Consider the following 18,331-nt stretch of genomic DNA (forward strand, 5'->3'; position numbering starts at 1 on the left):
ACAGAGGACAAGTTGGGATTTTACTTGACCTGCAAGGATAGCACCGGAAAATTCTGCTCATCTGCACAAAGTAGGGCAGAGGCAACCATTTGATAGATAAGTAAATGTTCATTAGCATTTTGATTATTATGGCAAGGGTGTAAAAGTAGACGGCAGCAAAAGTCTACCAACCCAAGCCCTCCCCGGCCAGCCTTATTTAGGAATAACAAAAAGATGGCTTCCCTTTCTATTTTTTAAGTGCTTCAGGATTCAAAGGTGTGCGAATAAGCTTCAATCTATTGCACATCTTAATCTGATGGCTTCTGAAATTGGAATCCAAGAAAGATTATATGGGTAGCTGACTGAAAAGAATGTGTCATCTACAGATCATGCTTGAATATAGTGAATATACATGCCTTATAGTTAGTATTAATATTACTGCCTTATAGTAACATTACTATTAATAGTATTATTACCGTTACTAATATTACTGCCTTAGAGTGTCACTTTGTATAAATTCTCAGGCTTACTGACTCCAATAACTGAAGACTGAAAAACAGCAGAGGATACCTAGTAAATAAACAGACTGACAATGTGGTTATTCTAAACATCAGTATTCCATCAAATGTGCTTCTCTGGAGACTGGTTCTGGAGACTAAAATGGGGCTGGAGGAAACACTGTTGAGATAAGGCTAGCAATTTCCTGATGCCGTACATAAGCTTCAAAGTGACTAACTGCAGGCCCTTTAAAAAAAATTAATTGACTTTGACAAAAGTAACGAAATGAACTTTAATGTCTGGGCTTTATTTAATTTTTTTTTTTTTTTTTTTTTTTTTTTTTAAGATGCTACATAGTCAAACAGGATTGGTCTTTTTACGGCATAGAACTAGTTTACTACTAATTTTTTTGCTAGATAGACTATTTATTTATATACAAAAACAGTTTCCTGACTGCTGTTTCCCCAATGTTTAAGTGATCAAAACTTTAACAATTACATAGTGCCCAAAACATGAGGGGGCAGAAAAATCTCGCATCGCTACAGCAGTAATTTTTTAGTTCTATCCACTGGTTTTAGAACAGGTGCCTTTTTATACCATAGGATTAGTCAATATGTGACAATAAGGAAACATGAGATGAAATACATTAAATAAGTTAAATATGCATTAAACATCTCTGAATAACATTTCAATTCAACTAAATGAACCAACAGCAATGTAGCTTGGTCCCTTTAAGAGAACAAGGCATTGACCTTTATTCGAAATGAGTGTCATACCAGTCAATATATGCCTCTTAATGATGCCTAGCACATTCAGCGCTGCCACATAAATGAATAGTGAGAAGCTGAAAAGAACTGTAAGTGCCAATGAATTGTTAATTTGCACGGAGTTGAAGACACTAACAAACTGTTAACTTTGTGAGCAGAATGGTGGATCAACATATTTTACAGAAGTTATCAACCCCTCCTGCCTAACCCAGCTCCAAACATCCAAAAGGGCCAGCTCCAGCAGTGGAAGAATAATTTGTTTTTTGTTTGTTTTTTTTTTTTAAAATGGACAGGGGGACAGCAACATGTACCAAGGGCTAAATGTTTAAAGTGACATTGACAGTATGCCATTGTAGTGTTAACTCATGATTTTTTCCTCATCACTTAATAAAGAACATTCTTTATCATTCATTCACTCATTGTACATTTTAAACTTTCAAGAAGATTACGTTATGTTATAGTTGTGCAGGGGTAATTTAAAGGCAAGACCTGTGAGATGTCATACATTAATTTTTTTAAAACATTGTTATGAATAAATTTAATCCAATGATATGGCAGAACCATCAAGCCAATTTACAATCCTCAGCATGCTGCCTCTACAAGGCTATTTTCCCTATAATTACACCAACAATAAAGAACAAAACCACCAGAGCAAGTAGTCTAGTGCTGAGCCCTTCCTCCTTGACAACAGTTGCAGATGCAGATATTGGGTTGTTTGTCTGGGGAGCCCTTCTCATCCGCAGACCATCTTCTTCCTACAGGAAGGAACCCTAATGATTAGTTTTGACCAAAAAAAGCTGTATTTAAAAAAAACCACCACACCCCAAGACCCTATTGTTAACTAAGCCTATTAGGTGAGTTTCTTTGGAAAGGCACACAATTTTGATGCAGAAGTATGACAACTCGTCTCCATTCTAGTCCTACCAGTTCATTTGAATGAGGATAAAAAACAAAACAAAACAAAATTTATTCAAGAAGTATCCCACAAATAAATATATATATGGACAGGGGGACAGCAACTTCAAGGGCCTGATTTTCAGTACTATGCACACAAGTAAGCTGTTCAAATTTGAACACTGTCTTGCACTTATGAAGATGCCAATCACCAATGGAATAACCTTGAATTATGAAGTAGCAATTTTTCTCAGGTACTTGAGCTAAGTATTTCCATTTCCATGCTAATATTAAATGACATCTCACCGACACTACTGAGAATTACTGGCACACGTTGTCCTTCAATCCGATCAGTGCTCTCGATTGAAGAGGAGTCAGGTTAGTGATTGGATGAGATACCTATATTACCACTGCTGATGGAGGAGCTTTAATTTTAATTGGATACAGTATTCATTTCTTCCTGACCTAAACAGTTGCGTAGTAGTGCTGCAGGCCGTTAACCACGTCAGAACGACTGTATTCAGGGGTGGATAAAGTGAGCCCTTTGTGCCCATACCATTCAAGTATCAGAGGGCTGGTGTTAGAGACATTCAACTACAGCCTAACACTAATCATGGAATTAAAAAAGGCATGTCAAATAGTTGCAACATGGAAGTAACAGACTCAAGTTTGGGCAAATAAAATTAAGCTATTCTTCCAAAAGGAATTTTTTTTTAAAATTGTAATAAAATTACTAAAACTTCAAAAATTCACAGGGCAAGTTGGACACTTCCTTACTTTTGGACTTGTGTTTTTTGCATTTGCTCATTCCAACAGGATGTTCAGTCTACAGCACTGCTCATTACAGCTGTGTTTTAAAAACAACAACAACAAAAAACTAGAGTCTTTATACCACTTAATATTTGCCAAATGAAGCAGGTCACAGACAGTTAAGATGTCTTAGGCGCTGAAGGCCAGATTCTCAGACAAGTTAGACATCCAATTTGCATGCACAATTAGGCTAAGTAGGAGCTGCTCTGCAAACAGTTGTGTATCTATGTTGGAAGATCTGGTACATAGTCTAATCAGTTATACTGAGGTACCAATAACTGTTGCTGTACTGCTGCAAAAACAGACATTTATGAAGGGATTTTCTGAAGGCAGGCCTAATACTAGAGTCCTGTAATTGACAATATGGATCTACGTTCACCTTAAAAAAAGAAAATGGAGAGAGAAAACTATCATGAAGGCTGGTGGACACAAGGACTGAGAATATGTACTAAGGTTTCAATCTCTACAAGATTTTAACAGAACACTTTGCAAATATTTGCAGAGACCATTTATGCTGTGAGCCTTCAATATGCTGTACTGAAGAATATTGCTTTACTGCTACATGTGGACAGTCCAGATCCACAAAGGAAAAAAAATGAACAAACCAAGTTCTGATCCATGTAACCCTGTCGTGCCACACTGCACAGTATCCTCCAATTTTGGCTTCAATCTTTTAAGTTATTCTTCATGGGTCTTTGGTGAAAGCGAAAAATCAGAACGAGCTTTCCCCTTATAATTGTAATAACTTAAAAGAAAGGCTCAGCACAACAGTATGAAAACTCCATAATAAGAAGCACACCTAAACTTTAAGTGCCATGAGAAACGTATTTAAGAAAGATTTTTGAAAATCATATGGCATTTCAGACAATCATCTTGCGAGACACCAGCAAAGTGAGGACATAATGAGAGACTAAGCCAGCATCTAGCATGCTTTAAGAGACATAAAAATGGAGGAAAAACCAAACAGATTTTTAAATGGTAAAGATTTATTTCACACTTAAACCACGAAAATCCACTAAAAGAATCCACTAAAAGAAGGATGAACATACAATCTCTTTCAATGTGACTGTGTCCCATATTACTATTTTCAGCTTTATAGCTACTTCTAGGCCTAGATCTAGAGAGCAATTAAAAATGGATTTAAAAAGAGTACTTCAAAACAGTGACAAGTGGTTCTTATATACCGAGCTTTCATACTGCTGGGCTGGTTAAGGCATGAACCAATGGTCCTCTTGCACTCTGGCTAACAGTTTAGAGTATGCATTTTAATAGCTTTGGACATTATGAGTGGGATTTCCAAAAGTGCTCAGTATTGGCCTGACTCTGCCCCTGCTGAACTCAGTGGTCAAACTCCCAACTGATGTAGATGGGAGCAGACTTTGCCCAATGCTGACTGCTTTTGAAAATTCTGCCCTAAATTCATTCTACAAAACAACAAAGAGGGGAGAAGAGAATGAATCATTTTGGGTCACTGTCATTTCGCTTTGCCAGGCTGTATGCTTCAGACTTCAGCCCATGCCCCAAGAGTGCATGGATTTATGCACTTCATTTTGATGGCAAAAACTAAATCTGCAGATAAGAATGTGTGTTCTTTTTACATGTGTAACTAATGCTTAAGTACCATGGCCCATGCCAACCACTCCCACCCACAAAGAGGGCTTCAAACTCAAATGGGCAGAACTCAAAAGAAAAATCTTTACCTTAAACTGTTTATTCTCCTCCCGTAACCTCTGAACTTCTACTTGAAGCCTCTTATATTCTTCCATTACTTTCTTAACTTCAGTGTCATCCAAGGAAGAACTTATTGATTTAGACATTACAGAGGATTCTGTCTTTGCAGTTGTGGATAGAATTTTATTTATTTCTACATCATGCTGTCAAAAAAAGGACAGTGATCTTAGGGTGATTATTAAAAAAAGAAAAAACCACACCTTATATTGAGAGGACTATTAGATAACTACTCTGCATTCCTGAACTGTGCCTATCTTAAAAAAAAAAAATCTTAAACTTTCTTTTTGCAGTCTTTATTTCCAGTTCCTGGTTTAGGGCAAAAGTCAGAGCAGCAGCAAATCACAGACAGGGAGATTCCTAGACCAGGACTCTGCCTCTCACAATGACGGGACAGGGGCTGGGGGACACACGTTTTGAGTTGCTGTTTGCTCTCCCTCCCCCACTGCCCTAATACACTAACAGAACCTGTTTGGGGGCATTAGTGCCACCATGAGTCTGAGCAGGAGGGAAGCATGGAGAGCACAGAATGGCAAATAGTTGCTTCCTATACATGCTGAGACAGTATCTTTGCCCAAGCTGCACCTGGCCCATTGCCAGGAAGCCACCTCTTGACCCTGCAGTACATCTGAACACCCTCACTGCCCTCAGCTGGCCACCACTTCTATACTACAGAAGTATAGGAGGGTAGAGAAGGGGGAGCCACCCTTCAAGCTAGTTTAGAGAACAGGAGTTGATATTTTAAACACTCATTTGTAATAAGGATGTATGTGGAGAAACAATTCCCTATTCGCCATTCCAAATACGAGTCTGGACAGAAGGAGCTCAGGGATTTCTTCCCAAACCCTTCCCTTTGAACTTCTTGAATATTCTGTACTTAGGCACATAGAGCCAAGCCCTTGTGAAAAGCACAAGTACTGGTAAAAGCCTTGTGACAAGGAATAAAGGTTATAAGAATAAAGAATAGGATCTTGTTGCTACTTACGGTCTATTTTTGTCCTAATGAATTTTTAAAGAAAAACCAAAACTGCAACTTCAAGAGTTATGTTCAGACATATGAGGTTGCAAGTTTCACATAGATACAGGTCCATATTTCCCCCACCTCCCAAAGAGTGTGCATACAAAAGGGCATTGGCCTGACACATGTGAATATAAATCCCAGAGTGAATGTGCACAATGTGGGGTTTGCAGATGCACAGTATTACAAGTCTGGTCCACAGATGCATAGAAAGAGGTATAAAAGATCACAGAAGGCTTTTTGGGCTTGTTACAAATACATAATTGTATTTGCACTAGCTTGAATGCAAGGGAGAACAGTCTGCTCTTGTGCTTCCTATACATGAGGGTGAATGCACTAGATACACATTAATAGGCAGATCTTAATTAATCAATTCTGCATTTGAGGACACTTATTTCCATCATGAATTAATCAGTATCTTCTCTGCCCAAACAAGAAACACCACAGCTCAGCTCCTAACCAGCAGGAATCCCAGGCCACAATTGCTATCTTGGTACTTGACCCCTTGCTAGCCTTCTACTTTTAAAACACCGTTTCACTCTCAGGAAACCCCATCAGATCAGGAAGGTGGTAAACTGGAAAGGCAACAAGTGGAAGGTTGTACTGCTGACGCTTGTGTTGTATTTGCTCTGGGGATAAACAGAGGACTTCTGTGATATCAAACAGCACCTTTCACGAGGCTGAATTTTTTTTTAATGCCATCTTTCATTAAGGAACAAAGACAAACCCCAAATTCACTGAGAAATAATTGTAGTAGTTTTGCTGCACTTCTGTTGTGCAAATTAAGCTCCAGCTGGATTAAGTAGCATGGATATTCTAATTAGTGTGTTTTTTCCCCCAAAGGGGATGTTATAGGGTTGGTCTGTATGAACATGCATTTTTATATGTTCTAGCTGTGGTATTAAGTTAAATCGCCCACCACATTATTGAAAATACTCACAGGTTTATCATTTTCTGCTGGTAGCTCAAACACACATCTAAGTTTAGAATCCATGAGTTCTTCTGGCTTTGCTTCTTTCCACTAAAAATTTAAAAATTATAATCCGGTCACAATAAGGCTTATGGAAAAGGTAATGTAATTCAATTCCTTGTTGCGCTGCCTGGTTCAGGAAAAAATGCTTGGTTTAAAAGTACTGGGTGTTTATCAGATCAAGGCTTTCAACAATAACAACAAGTGTTTTACTTCCACTCTGCCAAGCATATAATTCTTAAGGTATACTTGTTAAAACTATCCTGTAAGGGATAGGAAGGTACAAAATCTGACTCTCTAGATGTGCTGTAAGAATTCGTGGCATTCAGACATTTATATTGAGAATTTGTACAAAAATGAAAACTACCTGTAAAACTAATTTGCTCTAGGGGGTCAGATGCACAAACGCTTCTCAGGGATATCTACAGTCTAGATCAAGTACATGAGATGGAAGGAGAAGGCTCAAAAGAAAGGTGAAGTTACTAAAAACAAACCTAAATCAAATTCAGGAATGTTAGCATTCTTATAAATGTACGGTCTGAACAACAATCTTAACAATATCAGTGATTTGTTTTCTAGTTTATTTCAAATGGGGTGTTCAAATCCCTTCTAGAACTGTGTCCATTAGGTATTAAAATAAGAACCGGTTTTCCATCGTTAATTGGTAAATTCAATTTCATGTGATGGGGGTGTTCACCCCACACCGGAAAGGAAGGGGTTAAAAGCAACCTAGGGAGGCTGTGCAGGGAGCAGCCAATTGTTGAGAGGCCGCATGGAGCAGCCAATCAGGGCCCAGCAGGCTTACATAAAAGGAGTTGCAGGGCAGGAGGCAGTCAGCTGCTGCAGGGAGCCTGAGGAGAGAGGACTGTGTTCCTAGCTGGCTGCAGGAAAGTAGCACATTATACAGAGCAGTTGCTGGCAGGGACAGGGGAAGCAAAGAGGTAGCTCCTGGCTGGAAGCCCTGAGAAGAGGGCGAAGAAGGTGCTGGAGCCCCAGGGAAGTGGCCCAGAGAATTGAAGCAGCTCTGGCAGAGAAGTTAAGGAGAGGCAGCAGGAGGGTGCTATCCCACAGGATCCATGGGTCAGAACCCAGAGTAGTGCTTGGGCCCGGGTCCCCCATACTTGCCACTGGGGAAATGACTGCACTATAGAACTGGGAGATTCTTCCTCTCCCAGGAAGGGGGGAAAAACACAGATAGTGACATGGCTGGAGGGCAGAGTCATGAAAAGGATGCTGTGGTTCCTGGGCTGAGACAGGTCTACAGGCAGAGAAGGCACCAGGAGAGGGCATGTGGGTTGAGAACTAATCCCCAAGACAGCCAGCAAGAGACACCGCCGCTCTGGTAAATGAACTCAGTCACACATAGAATATCAGGGTCGGAAGGGACCTCAGGAGGTCATCTAGTCCAAACCCCTGCTCAAAGCAGGACCAATCCCCACCTCAAGGGCCAGGCCCACCTCAAGGACTGAACTCACAACCCTGGGTTTAGTAGGCCAATGCTCAAACCACTGATGTTCATATGTAGTTGTTAGTTACCTGCTGAAGTCCAGTGTACTCAGTGCTGCATAAGTGTTACAGCCCTTATCCCCAAAGGAGGAGTAATACCATCTAAGCAGACTAACAATACACTTCTGCAACATTTATGTTCAGTGTTACAAATCAGAAGTTTTTGCCGGATATAAACAATAACCCATAACTGAAGTGGCTGGCTCACAGGAATGCTTTCTAGCTAGAAAGGTCCACAATTGTGTGTGTGGAGTGTTCATACACTTCTCTTCTCCCTGAACATATTTTTGTTAGTGAGATATTTTAGATAATCAGCACATCTCAACACTCTGCAGATTGTGGCTCACCCTCACACAGTCTGATTAAGGATTTGACCCAGGTAAATAGCTGAACTGTTCTTTCACTTTTCTGTTGCTGAAATCAGGATTCTCTTTTGAGCTTGTTGGCTGGCTATGAAGTGTTGAAAGCTTTAGAGGACTCTTGAAATCTGTCACATCTGTTTATCCAGAATAGGAAGATATCTGTATTGTGGAAACATACTGAAGGACTGAGTGAGTACTGCAGGAAGAAAAAGTTACGTTGGCCTAGAGAGCTCTGGAAAATTTAAACACCCCTATAGGCTCCATGGTGTGGAGATACATTTCTGAGGACATAAAGTAGTGCATAAAAATCAAACTTAGCTCTTCTTTCAATCTCTATTTGATTGATTGGTAAATCTCTGCCAATGCAGGAATGTTTCTAACCAGGTAGTGGCTATTGTTTCATCTAGCCTCTTTCTAAAATGGGCTAAACCAAGGGGCTTCAATAACTTCCTTTGGAAAGGTGAGTTCTGGAGTTCCTAAAGGTTCAGAGCCTGTGAAACCATCCAAGAGGGTTAACATTGCAGACAAGAGTAAGATTATGTGACAGTAAGTCATTTGTACTGTTTTCTGGCCAGTCTAATAAAGATTAAGACCAACCTAGTTATCTTCATAGAACTGTGCACAAATTTGTTCTGTTCTACTATGTGATTTCTACTTGGCAAAAGGGCTAGCCTGTCTGCACAGCAAAGTCACCATACCCTCATAGAAACAAAGGACGGGAAAAGAGAGTTTCTCAAATAATATATTAAAGGGAGTAGTTCTCTTCAATGGAACCACTACAAAAAGCCTATTACAATTAGCATGCTCTCATTTAGCTTATCAAAAACCACCACTGCATGCAAAGAGAATCAGTAAGTACCTTTTGGGTGTTTTTTTTTTTTATTTTTATTTTTAAACAGTTTACTATGTCTTTTTTTTTTTTTTTTTTTTTTTTTAAGAAGGCTCAACTCAGGAGACATTTACAAAAATCCCTCTTTTCTTAAAGAAAGGGAGAGACTTGCGGTCATGAGTGGGATTAGTTTAAATCTGCTGTCGCTTCAGATGCATTTTTCTTAGGCGAGTTTGTATGAAATATAAGCTAAATTTAAGTGTCCAAGAGTTTAAAAGCAGGTGGATAGTGAAAAAGTACATTGCACAAAAACGATGTTAAATAGCTAGGAGTTTGTACAAGGAAATGTTTTCAACAAAAAGTACAAAGGCTGCTTTTAGTGTTTTCACCTGTGTCAAATGTTTAGTAAAGTAATAAAAGTAAGGATGGAGAAGGGTTCAACAGGAAGACACTTACGATTACAGGAAGTGCCATCAGTGGAGAAACAAGAATACCGGTGAGTGTTTAACGGTCAGTGCTGCTTGCTTAAAGTAGCCAACAACCTTATTGCTATATCTTTTGTCCTTCCTCATCCCAGCCTCTACCTACCACTGTGTTCCTCATTTATAGCCCATTTAATGCTGTACTGTAAGATCTCTGGGGGTAAGGACCACATATGGGCAAATAAACAAGGGAAAGGATAAAGAAAACTCTACAATACTAGAAAAGATCCTGGTTCCCACTGGAAAGGCGGAGGCTGGTCTACGAAAGTCCTACTGTACATTCAGGAGGATTGAGAGACTCCAGATTGAGGGAAAATGTTTCACAGAGCACAGGAAAAGCAAAACAAAAATCAGACCATTAGCCTTGTAGCCCTTTTTAAAATTTGGACCCAGCCTGGTGTCCTAACACTGACAGAGCAGCCCTCAGAAACAGATGGTAAAGGCAACTCTCCCCATAGTGCAGCTATCCAATTCTGCAATGCTGAGACTTCTGGTACCAGAAACTTGGGGGTGAGAGTAGATGTCATCCCCCTTTGGAGTTATCAGGAAAACCATGAAGTTCATTAAGTCAATCTACAAGCAGTGCTAGAAAAATCTGATTGTGTTCCTCTTTAAGATGTTCTCTCTTTATAAAATTATACAAATAAATGATACTGTCTCTATAAATTAATTTCAATACTTACTACTGCTTCCATATCTGAAGTATCAGCTGGAGCAAACATAGATTGTACCATAAACTTGTGTTTACTTTTCTCGTTAGGGTCGTAATCAAAAGGTTGTAGCATCACTGCAAGAAAAAAAAAAGTTACATTAGAATCACTAATGATTCCCCATGACTATATGGTGTCTTGAAAAGAAATATGCAAGGTTAAACTGGATTCTAAGTTGCATGCCCTTATGCCGAAATACATTGCATAGATCTGGCTGAGATTCTGAATTCAAAATTAAAATCAATTTGTGAAAGTTCAGATTCTTCAAACAAAAATTTAGATTTAAGAATCAGCAACTTTCTGTACAAAACCCCAGAAGAAAGGATAGTAACTTGTACACAGCAGGAGAATATAAGTTTTATATATGGGATGGGGAAAGATGTGGAAAAGGGCATCTAAAATACAGTAACTACTGTGCATTCTGATTACTCACACAGTATTGCTGATGGGTCTGAAAGAAAACTGCACAGAGCCACACAAAGACATAAGGATGTTTTAGAGATTGAGATTAAAGTTTAAAGATGCAAGTTCTCTTTGGAATGCTTAGAAGTCTCAGGGTGCTATTTTACAGCAGAGATTTTTCACATTGAAAATGTTACATAAAATTTTAATTTGTTGTAATTTATAGCACAATCTTCCTTAAAACTACAGAAAGGCTTAATCAACTTTGTAATAAGTGCAGTGAGAATGACATTATAATGCTGAAATTAATATAATGTATTTGAGAATTGACTGTGGAGAATGAGGACCATGTCTACTTTGAAATGTCCCATCCTCCCCCTTGCATTAAAATTTTAATCTGCTTGAGTAATTCAGTGCACACATTCTGCCTTGCTAATTAAGATTTATGACAGATGTTTTCCCAGCTGCAGCTATGACTTAAGATACATTTCTTTGTGCACATATAAAAAAGCCCTTTGTTCTTAATCTTTTATAATCAGCTCCCAGGAAGTAAGGCAATAGGTGCTCAAACTATTTTTCAGGCGTCATGGCTCCACGAACCTAGGAGCAACGTGAAAGCAGAATACTCATCACATTAAGCGCTCCACTCTTTTAATTTATGGTACGTCATATCTCTAGGCTCTTGCAACAGCACCCACCACTGTAGGGTGTGTCTTTCAAAGGGCTGAGGGGCCAATGACAAGAACAAGGCTATGTCTACACTACAAACATACGTTAACTCAAGTTACATCAGCAAACAGCCACCACAGTTAGTACATTGCTTGTGAGCATGCATACGTGGGTCCTTGTGTTGGCAATGTGCATACTCACTAGGAGTGTTTGTGTTGATGCAGAGTGTTGCTACCATAGGTAGGCCACTGTGCAACTTGCCACCGTCCAGTGCACTGACTTGGGAAGTTTTGGCAATGCATGATGGGGCAGAAACAAGTCAGGCAGGGATGCATGGGGTCAACTTCCCAGTTTTCAACTGTCTCCATCCAATAATAGTATCTGTATCCCATAATTTTCATGCCTTTTTTCAAAATCCCACAAATCTGCATCCCCCTCCTTGCTGTTTGCCACCTCTGACAGAAGTGCAGAGCCTGCACAAGCTGTCATGAGCGTTGCAAGCACAGGGCACCCAATCCTGCAGTATTTGCAGAGCTGCAAGAACTGAATGAGTGGGGAACATAACAATTCCTTGGAGGACAGATTGCTGTGGGACATGGCAAGAACCAATTCAAGGTTGTTGGTGGTATTCATGCAGCAGCTGATTGGAGAGCACGCCTTCTGGCCCCAGAAACAAGCACCGACTAGCGGAATCGCATTGTAATGCATGTTTGGGATGATGAGCAGTGACTGCAGAACTTTCAGATGCACAGGACCACATTCCTGGATCTGTGCGCTGAGCTTGCCCCAGTCCTCCAGCGCAGACACAACAAAATGAGAGCTGAACTGACACTGGAGAAGTGAATGGCAATCCGACTCTGGAAACTTGCAATGCCAGATTGCTACCAGTCAGTCAGAAATCAATTTGGAACCAGGAAATCCACTGTGGGGGTCACTGTCATGCAAGCATGCAGGCCATTAATTGCCTTCTGCTACGCAGGACTGCGACTCTCAGCAATGTGTAGGACAAAGGGGATGGCTTTACAGCAATGTGGTTCCTAAACTCTGGTGGAGCAACAGATGGCACTCATATCCCTGTTTTGGCACCAGATCACCTTACCACTGAGTATATAACAGAAAGGGCTACTTTTCTGTGGTTATACAAGCATTGGAGGATCACCGGGGATTCTTTTACTGACATCAATGGGGCTGGTCTGCGAAGGTGCATGACACTCACATATTTAAGAACATAGGACTGTTCAGAAAGCTACAAGCATGGACTTTCTGACAGGCAGATTACCACTGTTAATGTTGGAATGCCAGTAGTGATCCTGGGGGAGACCCAGTTTACCCCTTGCTCCCTGGCTCATGAAGCTGTACACTGGCCACCTTGACAGCACCAAGAAACAATTTGACTACTGGCTCAGCAGGTGCAGAACAACAGTTGAATGTGTTTTTAGTCATCTGAAGGATTGCTGGTGTTACCTACTCACAAGATCAGACCTCAGTGAGAAAAGTATCTCAATGTCTATAACTGCCTGCTGTGTCCTGCAAAAAGGGAAAGTTTCTGCCGGGATAGAGGGAACAGGCAGAGCAGCTGTCTGCTGAATCTGAACAGCCAGACACAAGGGCTATTAGAAGAGCTCAACATGGAGCTACATGGCTCAGGGAGTCTTTGGAAAACCATGTTAACAGTGAGCCAGAGTAATGTGTGGTGGTGTTGTATGCTCTATCTGGCCCTGCTCTTGTGTAGCCTGGTAGGAATTGTGTAGTGATTGCTATATATGTAGGAATATAACAGTCAATGCATCTAGTAATTTTGTTTGTGACTGATCCTATGAATTGTGTCACTGTGAAATAACAGGAAACTGACTGCTTTCAGAACGGCTGAGCACTCAGCAGCATCCATTATGAACTAATAAAGATGAATTATGTTCCAAATAAAATTTTATTCTGTAACAAATAAGTGCAAAAAATGCAATTTAAAAACAAATACATTAAAAACTAAACATTAGTGTCCATTTCAGCTACATATACACCACTGTAGCTTTCACAGGTCAGTATATGTGAAGCTGTGAATGTCTTTAATGCTCCCCACTGTTGAGCGGTAAGAGTAGTGCAGCAACCCCATATGCCACGTGGAGCGCTGTGGGAGCGGTGTAGGGAGGTCCCGATACTAAGTTCCCAAGGGACTGCAGAGGGAAGCAAGCCCAGGATTGGTGGACCTGCAGGTTCAACAAAATCTACAGCATCTGTTTGCTGTCTGAAGAGCCCTGATGCATCTCCCTCCCCTTTTCCTGCTGGGATTTCTGGGCCTCTCTCCTCTCTATTCTTTCCTTCTCCAAGCTGGCTGCCATGTTCATAGCACGGGGCCTGTGCTCACAGGCCGATGCAGCATTGGCTTGAAGGATCTTACTGAATATGTCATCCTGAGTCCTCTTTCTTCTCCTCATCTGGCTCGAATGTTCTGTGGGAAAATGGAGGGGGAAATCATAAAGGCCGCAGGGGCAGCAGCTGCAGATAAAGCACACTGAGGTGCTACCGTCAGTGTATTCATTACAGAAAGTGAAACCTAAAATGCTGAACTCACTCCCCCTTGCTCCCCTAAAGTGTGAAGCACTACATTCTCACCTCTGCTTTTGCTTGTGTACGGTGCTAGCCACAGCGCCAGCCATGGGGTTCCCTGGGGTTGACAAAATGAAGAAGGAATTGCTCAGCTGTATGAAACTGAGTATGGGGCAATGACACTGAATAATGGCACCATTTCCCACAGGTAGTGGTGATTTTATCCGACATCTCACTCCTGAAGGTAACAAATGCAGGGAAAGCATAGCTGCTGCTGGTGTCCCAAAGCCACCTAGGTCTATATGTTGCTAGCCTGTGTATTGCAATGGTGCCTGCTAAAGTTATCGCTGAGTGGCGTGGGAAAGCGTTCTACTGTGGAGACGGAAATAAGGCAGATCTCCAGAGAAACTTTTGGCAGAGAATTGCAGGTACCTCTGTGAAAGTTTCATCGAAAGCACTCAAAAGGATTCAGGAAACATCGCTGTGTACATAACCAAACTGTTCCACATCCTCTCCCCTGTGCCTAACACTAGAGGGGAATGAAAAGCAGATAGAAGCTCTACCTCTATTGGTTGTATCACTACCTCTTCTAGAACGAGTAAATTTAAGGAAAAGTCAGAAGATGCATCCTGTTACTTTGGGGATGCCAGCCCTGTAATTAAAAGTTTATCTACACGGTTACCCGAGTTTCCTTCCCCTGACCCGGGCTTGCCTGTGCTCAACTGGTGGTACTGACTGGACTACAGTGGAGTCAAAAACAGGTCCTGGCTTGCCGCACAGCTGGATTCCCCGGTCATCTGTCCCCCATATTCATCCTCTTCCTCATCCACCACCACCTTCTCCTTGTTGTTCATGGAAGAGCCTGTGACTTGGGCTCCTCAGAGGTATCCACAATGCTGTGGGGGGATGGAGGTGCTGTCTCTGCCCAGCACAGCATGCAGCTCTTTGTAAGAGTGGCAGGTCTGTGGCTTGGCACTGGATTGACTGTTGGCTTCCTTGGCCTTCTGATATGCCTGCCGTAGCCCCTTGGCTTTCACGTGGCACTGCTGCTGGTCCCTATTGTACCCCTTTTCCTGCATCCCCTGAGCAATCTGCTTGCAGAGGTTTACATTTCTACAGCTAGCTAGGAGCTGTGCCTGCACAGCCCCTTCAACCCCAAGCCAGTATCTCTTGTCTACTCCAGGCAGGAGCGTGTCTGGAGCGTGCAGCCAGCATAGTCAGCTGGGGAGTTTCACTCAGCAATGGAGACCTGCTAGGCTCGCTCGTCAAGTAGGGCAATCAGGAAAATAAACTTCAAAAATTTGCAGGGCTTTAAAGGGGAGAGGGGCTTCTGGTCTCCATGACCCAGGGCACTGGAGTTCACAGTGATGACCAGAGTGGTCAGTGTGTGGCACTGCAGGACAACTGCTGGAAGACAAGGTCGACATAAGCAACCCAGTATTTACACATGCACTGCACTGAATTAAGTATTTCAACTGCGGCTGTACGCTGCTCGGGGAGATGGTGTTACTATGTCAGCGTAACGGGTACTTACAGTGGTGGGACACCAGTTTAAGTGTAGACACATGCACAACTAGGTTGACGCAAACTGCGTTGTGTCGACCTTAAGCCTGATTTACACTATGAAGTAAGTATTGTAGGCATGCAGCACATTCTGAGAAGAGGCCCACAGAAAGAATGTGATCAACTCCCGCTAGTTCCATCCAGGAAGAAGAGGTCACTACCTGCCAAGTCACCTTTCCGTGAGTTGGAAGGTGGTGAGGATTAGGGGGCAAAGGAACTTAGGAGTCATCTTTGGCTTTTTTTTGTTTTTTTTAAAGAGAAAATTCCCTTCTAATAGAGTGATTAACAGAGGGGAATCCCTGTGCTTCAATTACTAACAATTTTTAATCACAGCAGTCACCTGGGACCTCTGTTGTTGCAAACTGCATTGTGTGTGTCAGATTATCTTGGAGAGAGACTGCTAACAACTATATTTTGATTGCAGCCCATTGGTCAATTAAAATACCACATGCAATTTCAAAAGCAAAAACAAGTTTGAATATGAACACATGTAACTAGATGGTGCAAAGAGCTCCAAACTAAAACTGGAATCCAAAACTAAACTTGCATAATGCCACAGTTACAATTATTAACCCGACTTAAAGATACCAGTGTAAAATTTCAGAAGGTACATTTTACAATCAAAAGGTCCCCCCCACCCCATCATTTAGTTCATGCAGAGTCCCAGAATTAAGTGTAGTCCGATCTACTAGCACAGCTAAAAAAAAAAACTGTAATGAGCCGCTTATCAGATGAACTACAGGAAAGAAATTTCAGTTTACAACTGATATATCCAGCATATAGCTTTATGTGGATCTAGAGGTTTTGTTACAAGAAAGCTATGTGCAAGGATGTCACTTACTTCAGAGTAAAAACAGCCAAACCAATTTGTTTTCTTAAGTGGACAAAATAAACACTAAGGCTATGCCATCACATTCTTACACACAAACACACCACACAGTCTGTTGCCATTAGCAACTGTGTGCCTTTTAAAAATGGTAGGAGGAGCTAAACATTGACTGTTCTTATATGAAGTGCTAAATATAAAATTTAAAATGATGATGAGATGCAGTGAAGTTGTAAACACTACTTTAAAAAGTTGGTCAAAATGAAAATGTGAACTGTGACAGAACTTGTGTTTCAATATTACACAATATGTAACAGACAAGAAGCATGATAATTAAGATCAGTACTTCCTCCATTGTTGCTCAGTTGTCTTCTCTGCCGCTCGAATCTCTATAGTGGGTGAGGACTAACTGGGTAGTTGAATACATATCCATTTATTGAAAAATTTCTGCAGGCCTGTGGTTCATATCAGTTTGCTTAGTTGAGTGCAGCTATAAGCTCATTTAAAAAGTAATTATTTTCCAAGGTACAGTGTTGAATCTGTTTTGAACGCAAAACAGATTGCTGTTCTGAATTTAATTTAGTGCTTCGTAACAGCAGGATGCTAGAGAAGGTTTGATGGTGTAAGTGTTGTTACTACTTGTTCTTTCAGATCAATACATGAAAATTATACGGATAGGAATTATGTAGCAAACTTTGCATATGCCAGACTGTAAACCCGAAATACCTACCCATATCAGTTCATTCATTCTATTTACACTGTGAGGAGCCAGACTCAGAAACGGAACAGAAAACTTGGGAGCCTTCAGTCTAAAATGAATTTAATGTGAGTTCCAACATTTCTAATACCAAATATATAACAGAAGGAGGCTAGAGCATGGATCTCTCAGTCTGTAAAACTGAACAGTCACTATTTGACATCAACATTGTAAAATACTCTCAATATTCTGCCACATGTGAGATCTGCATAGCCACATGGAGACCAGTAGACAGAGTAGCAGAGTAAGACATTTGCTTGAAGCATTTTGAAAGCAATCATTCCCTCTGCTAATACAAAATGGTGGGGATTCAGATCAGGTGGTTCCGTGTGCCGGGTTACTGCAGAAGGGAATACTGGTTTCACAACACATGCCCTGTTTTTCTCCTCTAATGCTGTGTTCACCTCTCTTTTGGTGCAGACAGGGGGCTATGGAGTAGCGGTGGGGAGGGAAAAATAGTAACTCTCACTTCACCTCTTTTCCTTGCATGGATTACTTGCAGAAGTTAATGCAGACACCATCAAGATGAGTTTATGCTGGTTACTCATGTCAGAGCAAACCTCTTTCTTCCCCAAAGGGAAGAGAAGGTTAGGAGGCAACAACCAGCAAGGAGGCCCTGGAGAAAAACATGCTGTCACAGGGCCAAGAAGCAGTGAAGAGTCCCAGGGGCTGAGTGCATAATAGTTGTGGCCTCAAGCACTTGTCAGGCGACATCAGTGAGCCACCTGCCAGTGTCTCACTATGAAGGACACTGGAGAAAACCTCTCATCCAGAGAGCCAGCAGGCAGAGATTTAGAATTTTGAAACAGAGGTTAAGACTTAATGGCTGTTTATGATGCACTTGAGAACTGCAGGAGCACCTTGCTTGTAGGATCATCTACATCAACACCTGCCTTTCAAGATTACATCAGTTCTGCACAGCATAAGAGGAACTTGACAAGAGTCAAGAGTATTAGGTGCACAGTGAAATGCTACGAAAGAAAGGGCTAACCAGGAATTCTCTGGCTTAAATCATCT

The 18,331-nt window shown here is 41.2% G+C and overlaps 1 protein-coding gene across 2 annotated transcripts in view; it reads right to left on the reverse strand.

Annotated features, from left to right (window-relative positions):
- Nucleotides 1-782: 782 nt before the first annotated feature.
- VAPB (VAMP associated protein B and C) overlaps nucleotides 783-18,331 on the reverse strand; it is a 52,296-nt gene continuing 34,747 nt past the window's right edge. Inside the window, exons 3-6 of one of the 2 annotated variants that reach the window (XM_077832557.1) lie at nucleotides 10,527-10,630; nucleotides 6,635-6,715; nucleotides 4,649-4,822; nucleotides 783-1,999 (exon numbers count right to left, since the gene is read on the reverse strand). In XM_077832557.1, the coding sequence (XP_077688683.1) occupies nucleotides 1,841-1,999; nucleotides 4,649-4,822; nucleotides 6,635-6,715; nucleotides 10,527-10,630 (518 nt within the window). In that variant the 3' untranslated portion in view covers nucleotides 783-1,840. The remainder of the gene's footprint in view (nucleotides 2,000-4,648; nucleotides 4,823-6,634; nucleotides 6,716-10,526; nucleotides 10,631-18,331) is intronic. The other variant, XM_077832558.1, reaches the window with a different exon arrangement.

Source organism: Eretmochelys imbricata, chromosome 13, assembly GCF_965152235.1.
Source record: "Eretmochelys imbricata isolate rEreImb1 chromosome 13, rEreImb1.hap1, whole genome shotgun sequence".
Taxonomy (NCBI): domain Eukaryota; kingdom Metazoa; phylum Chordata; order Testudines; family Cheloniidae; genus Eretmochelys; species Eretmochelys imbricata.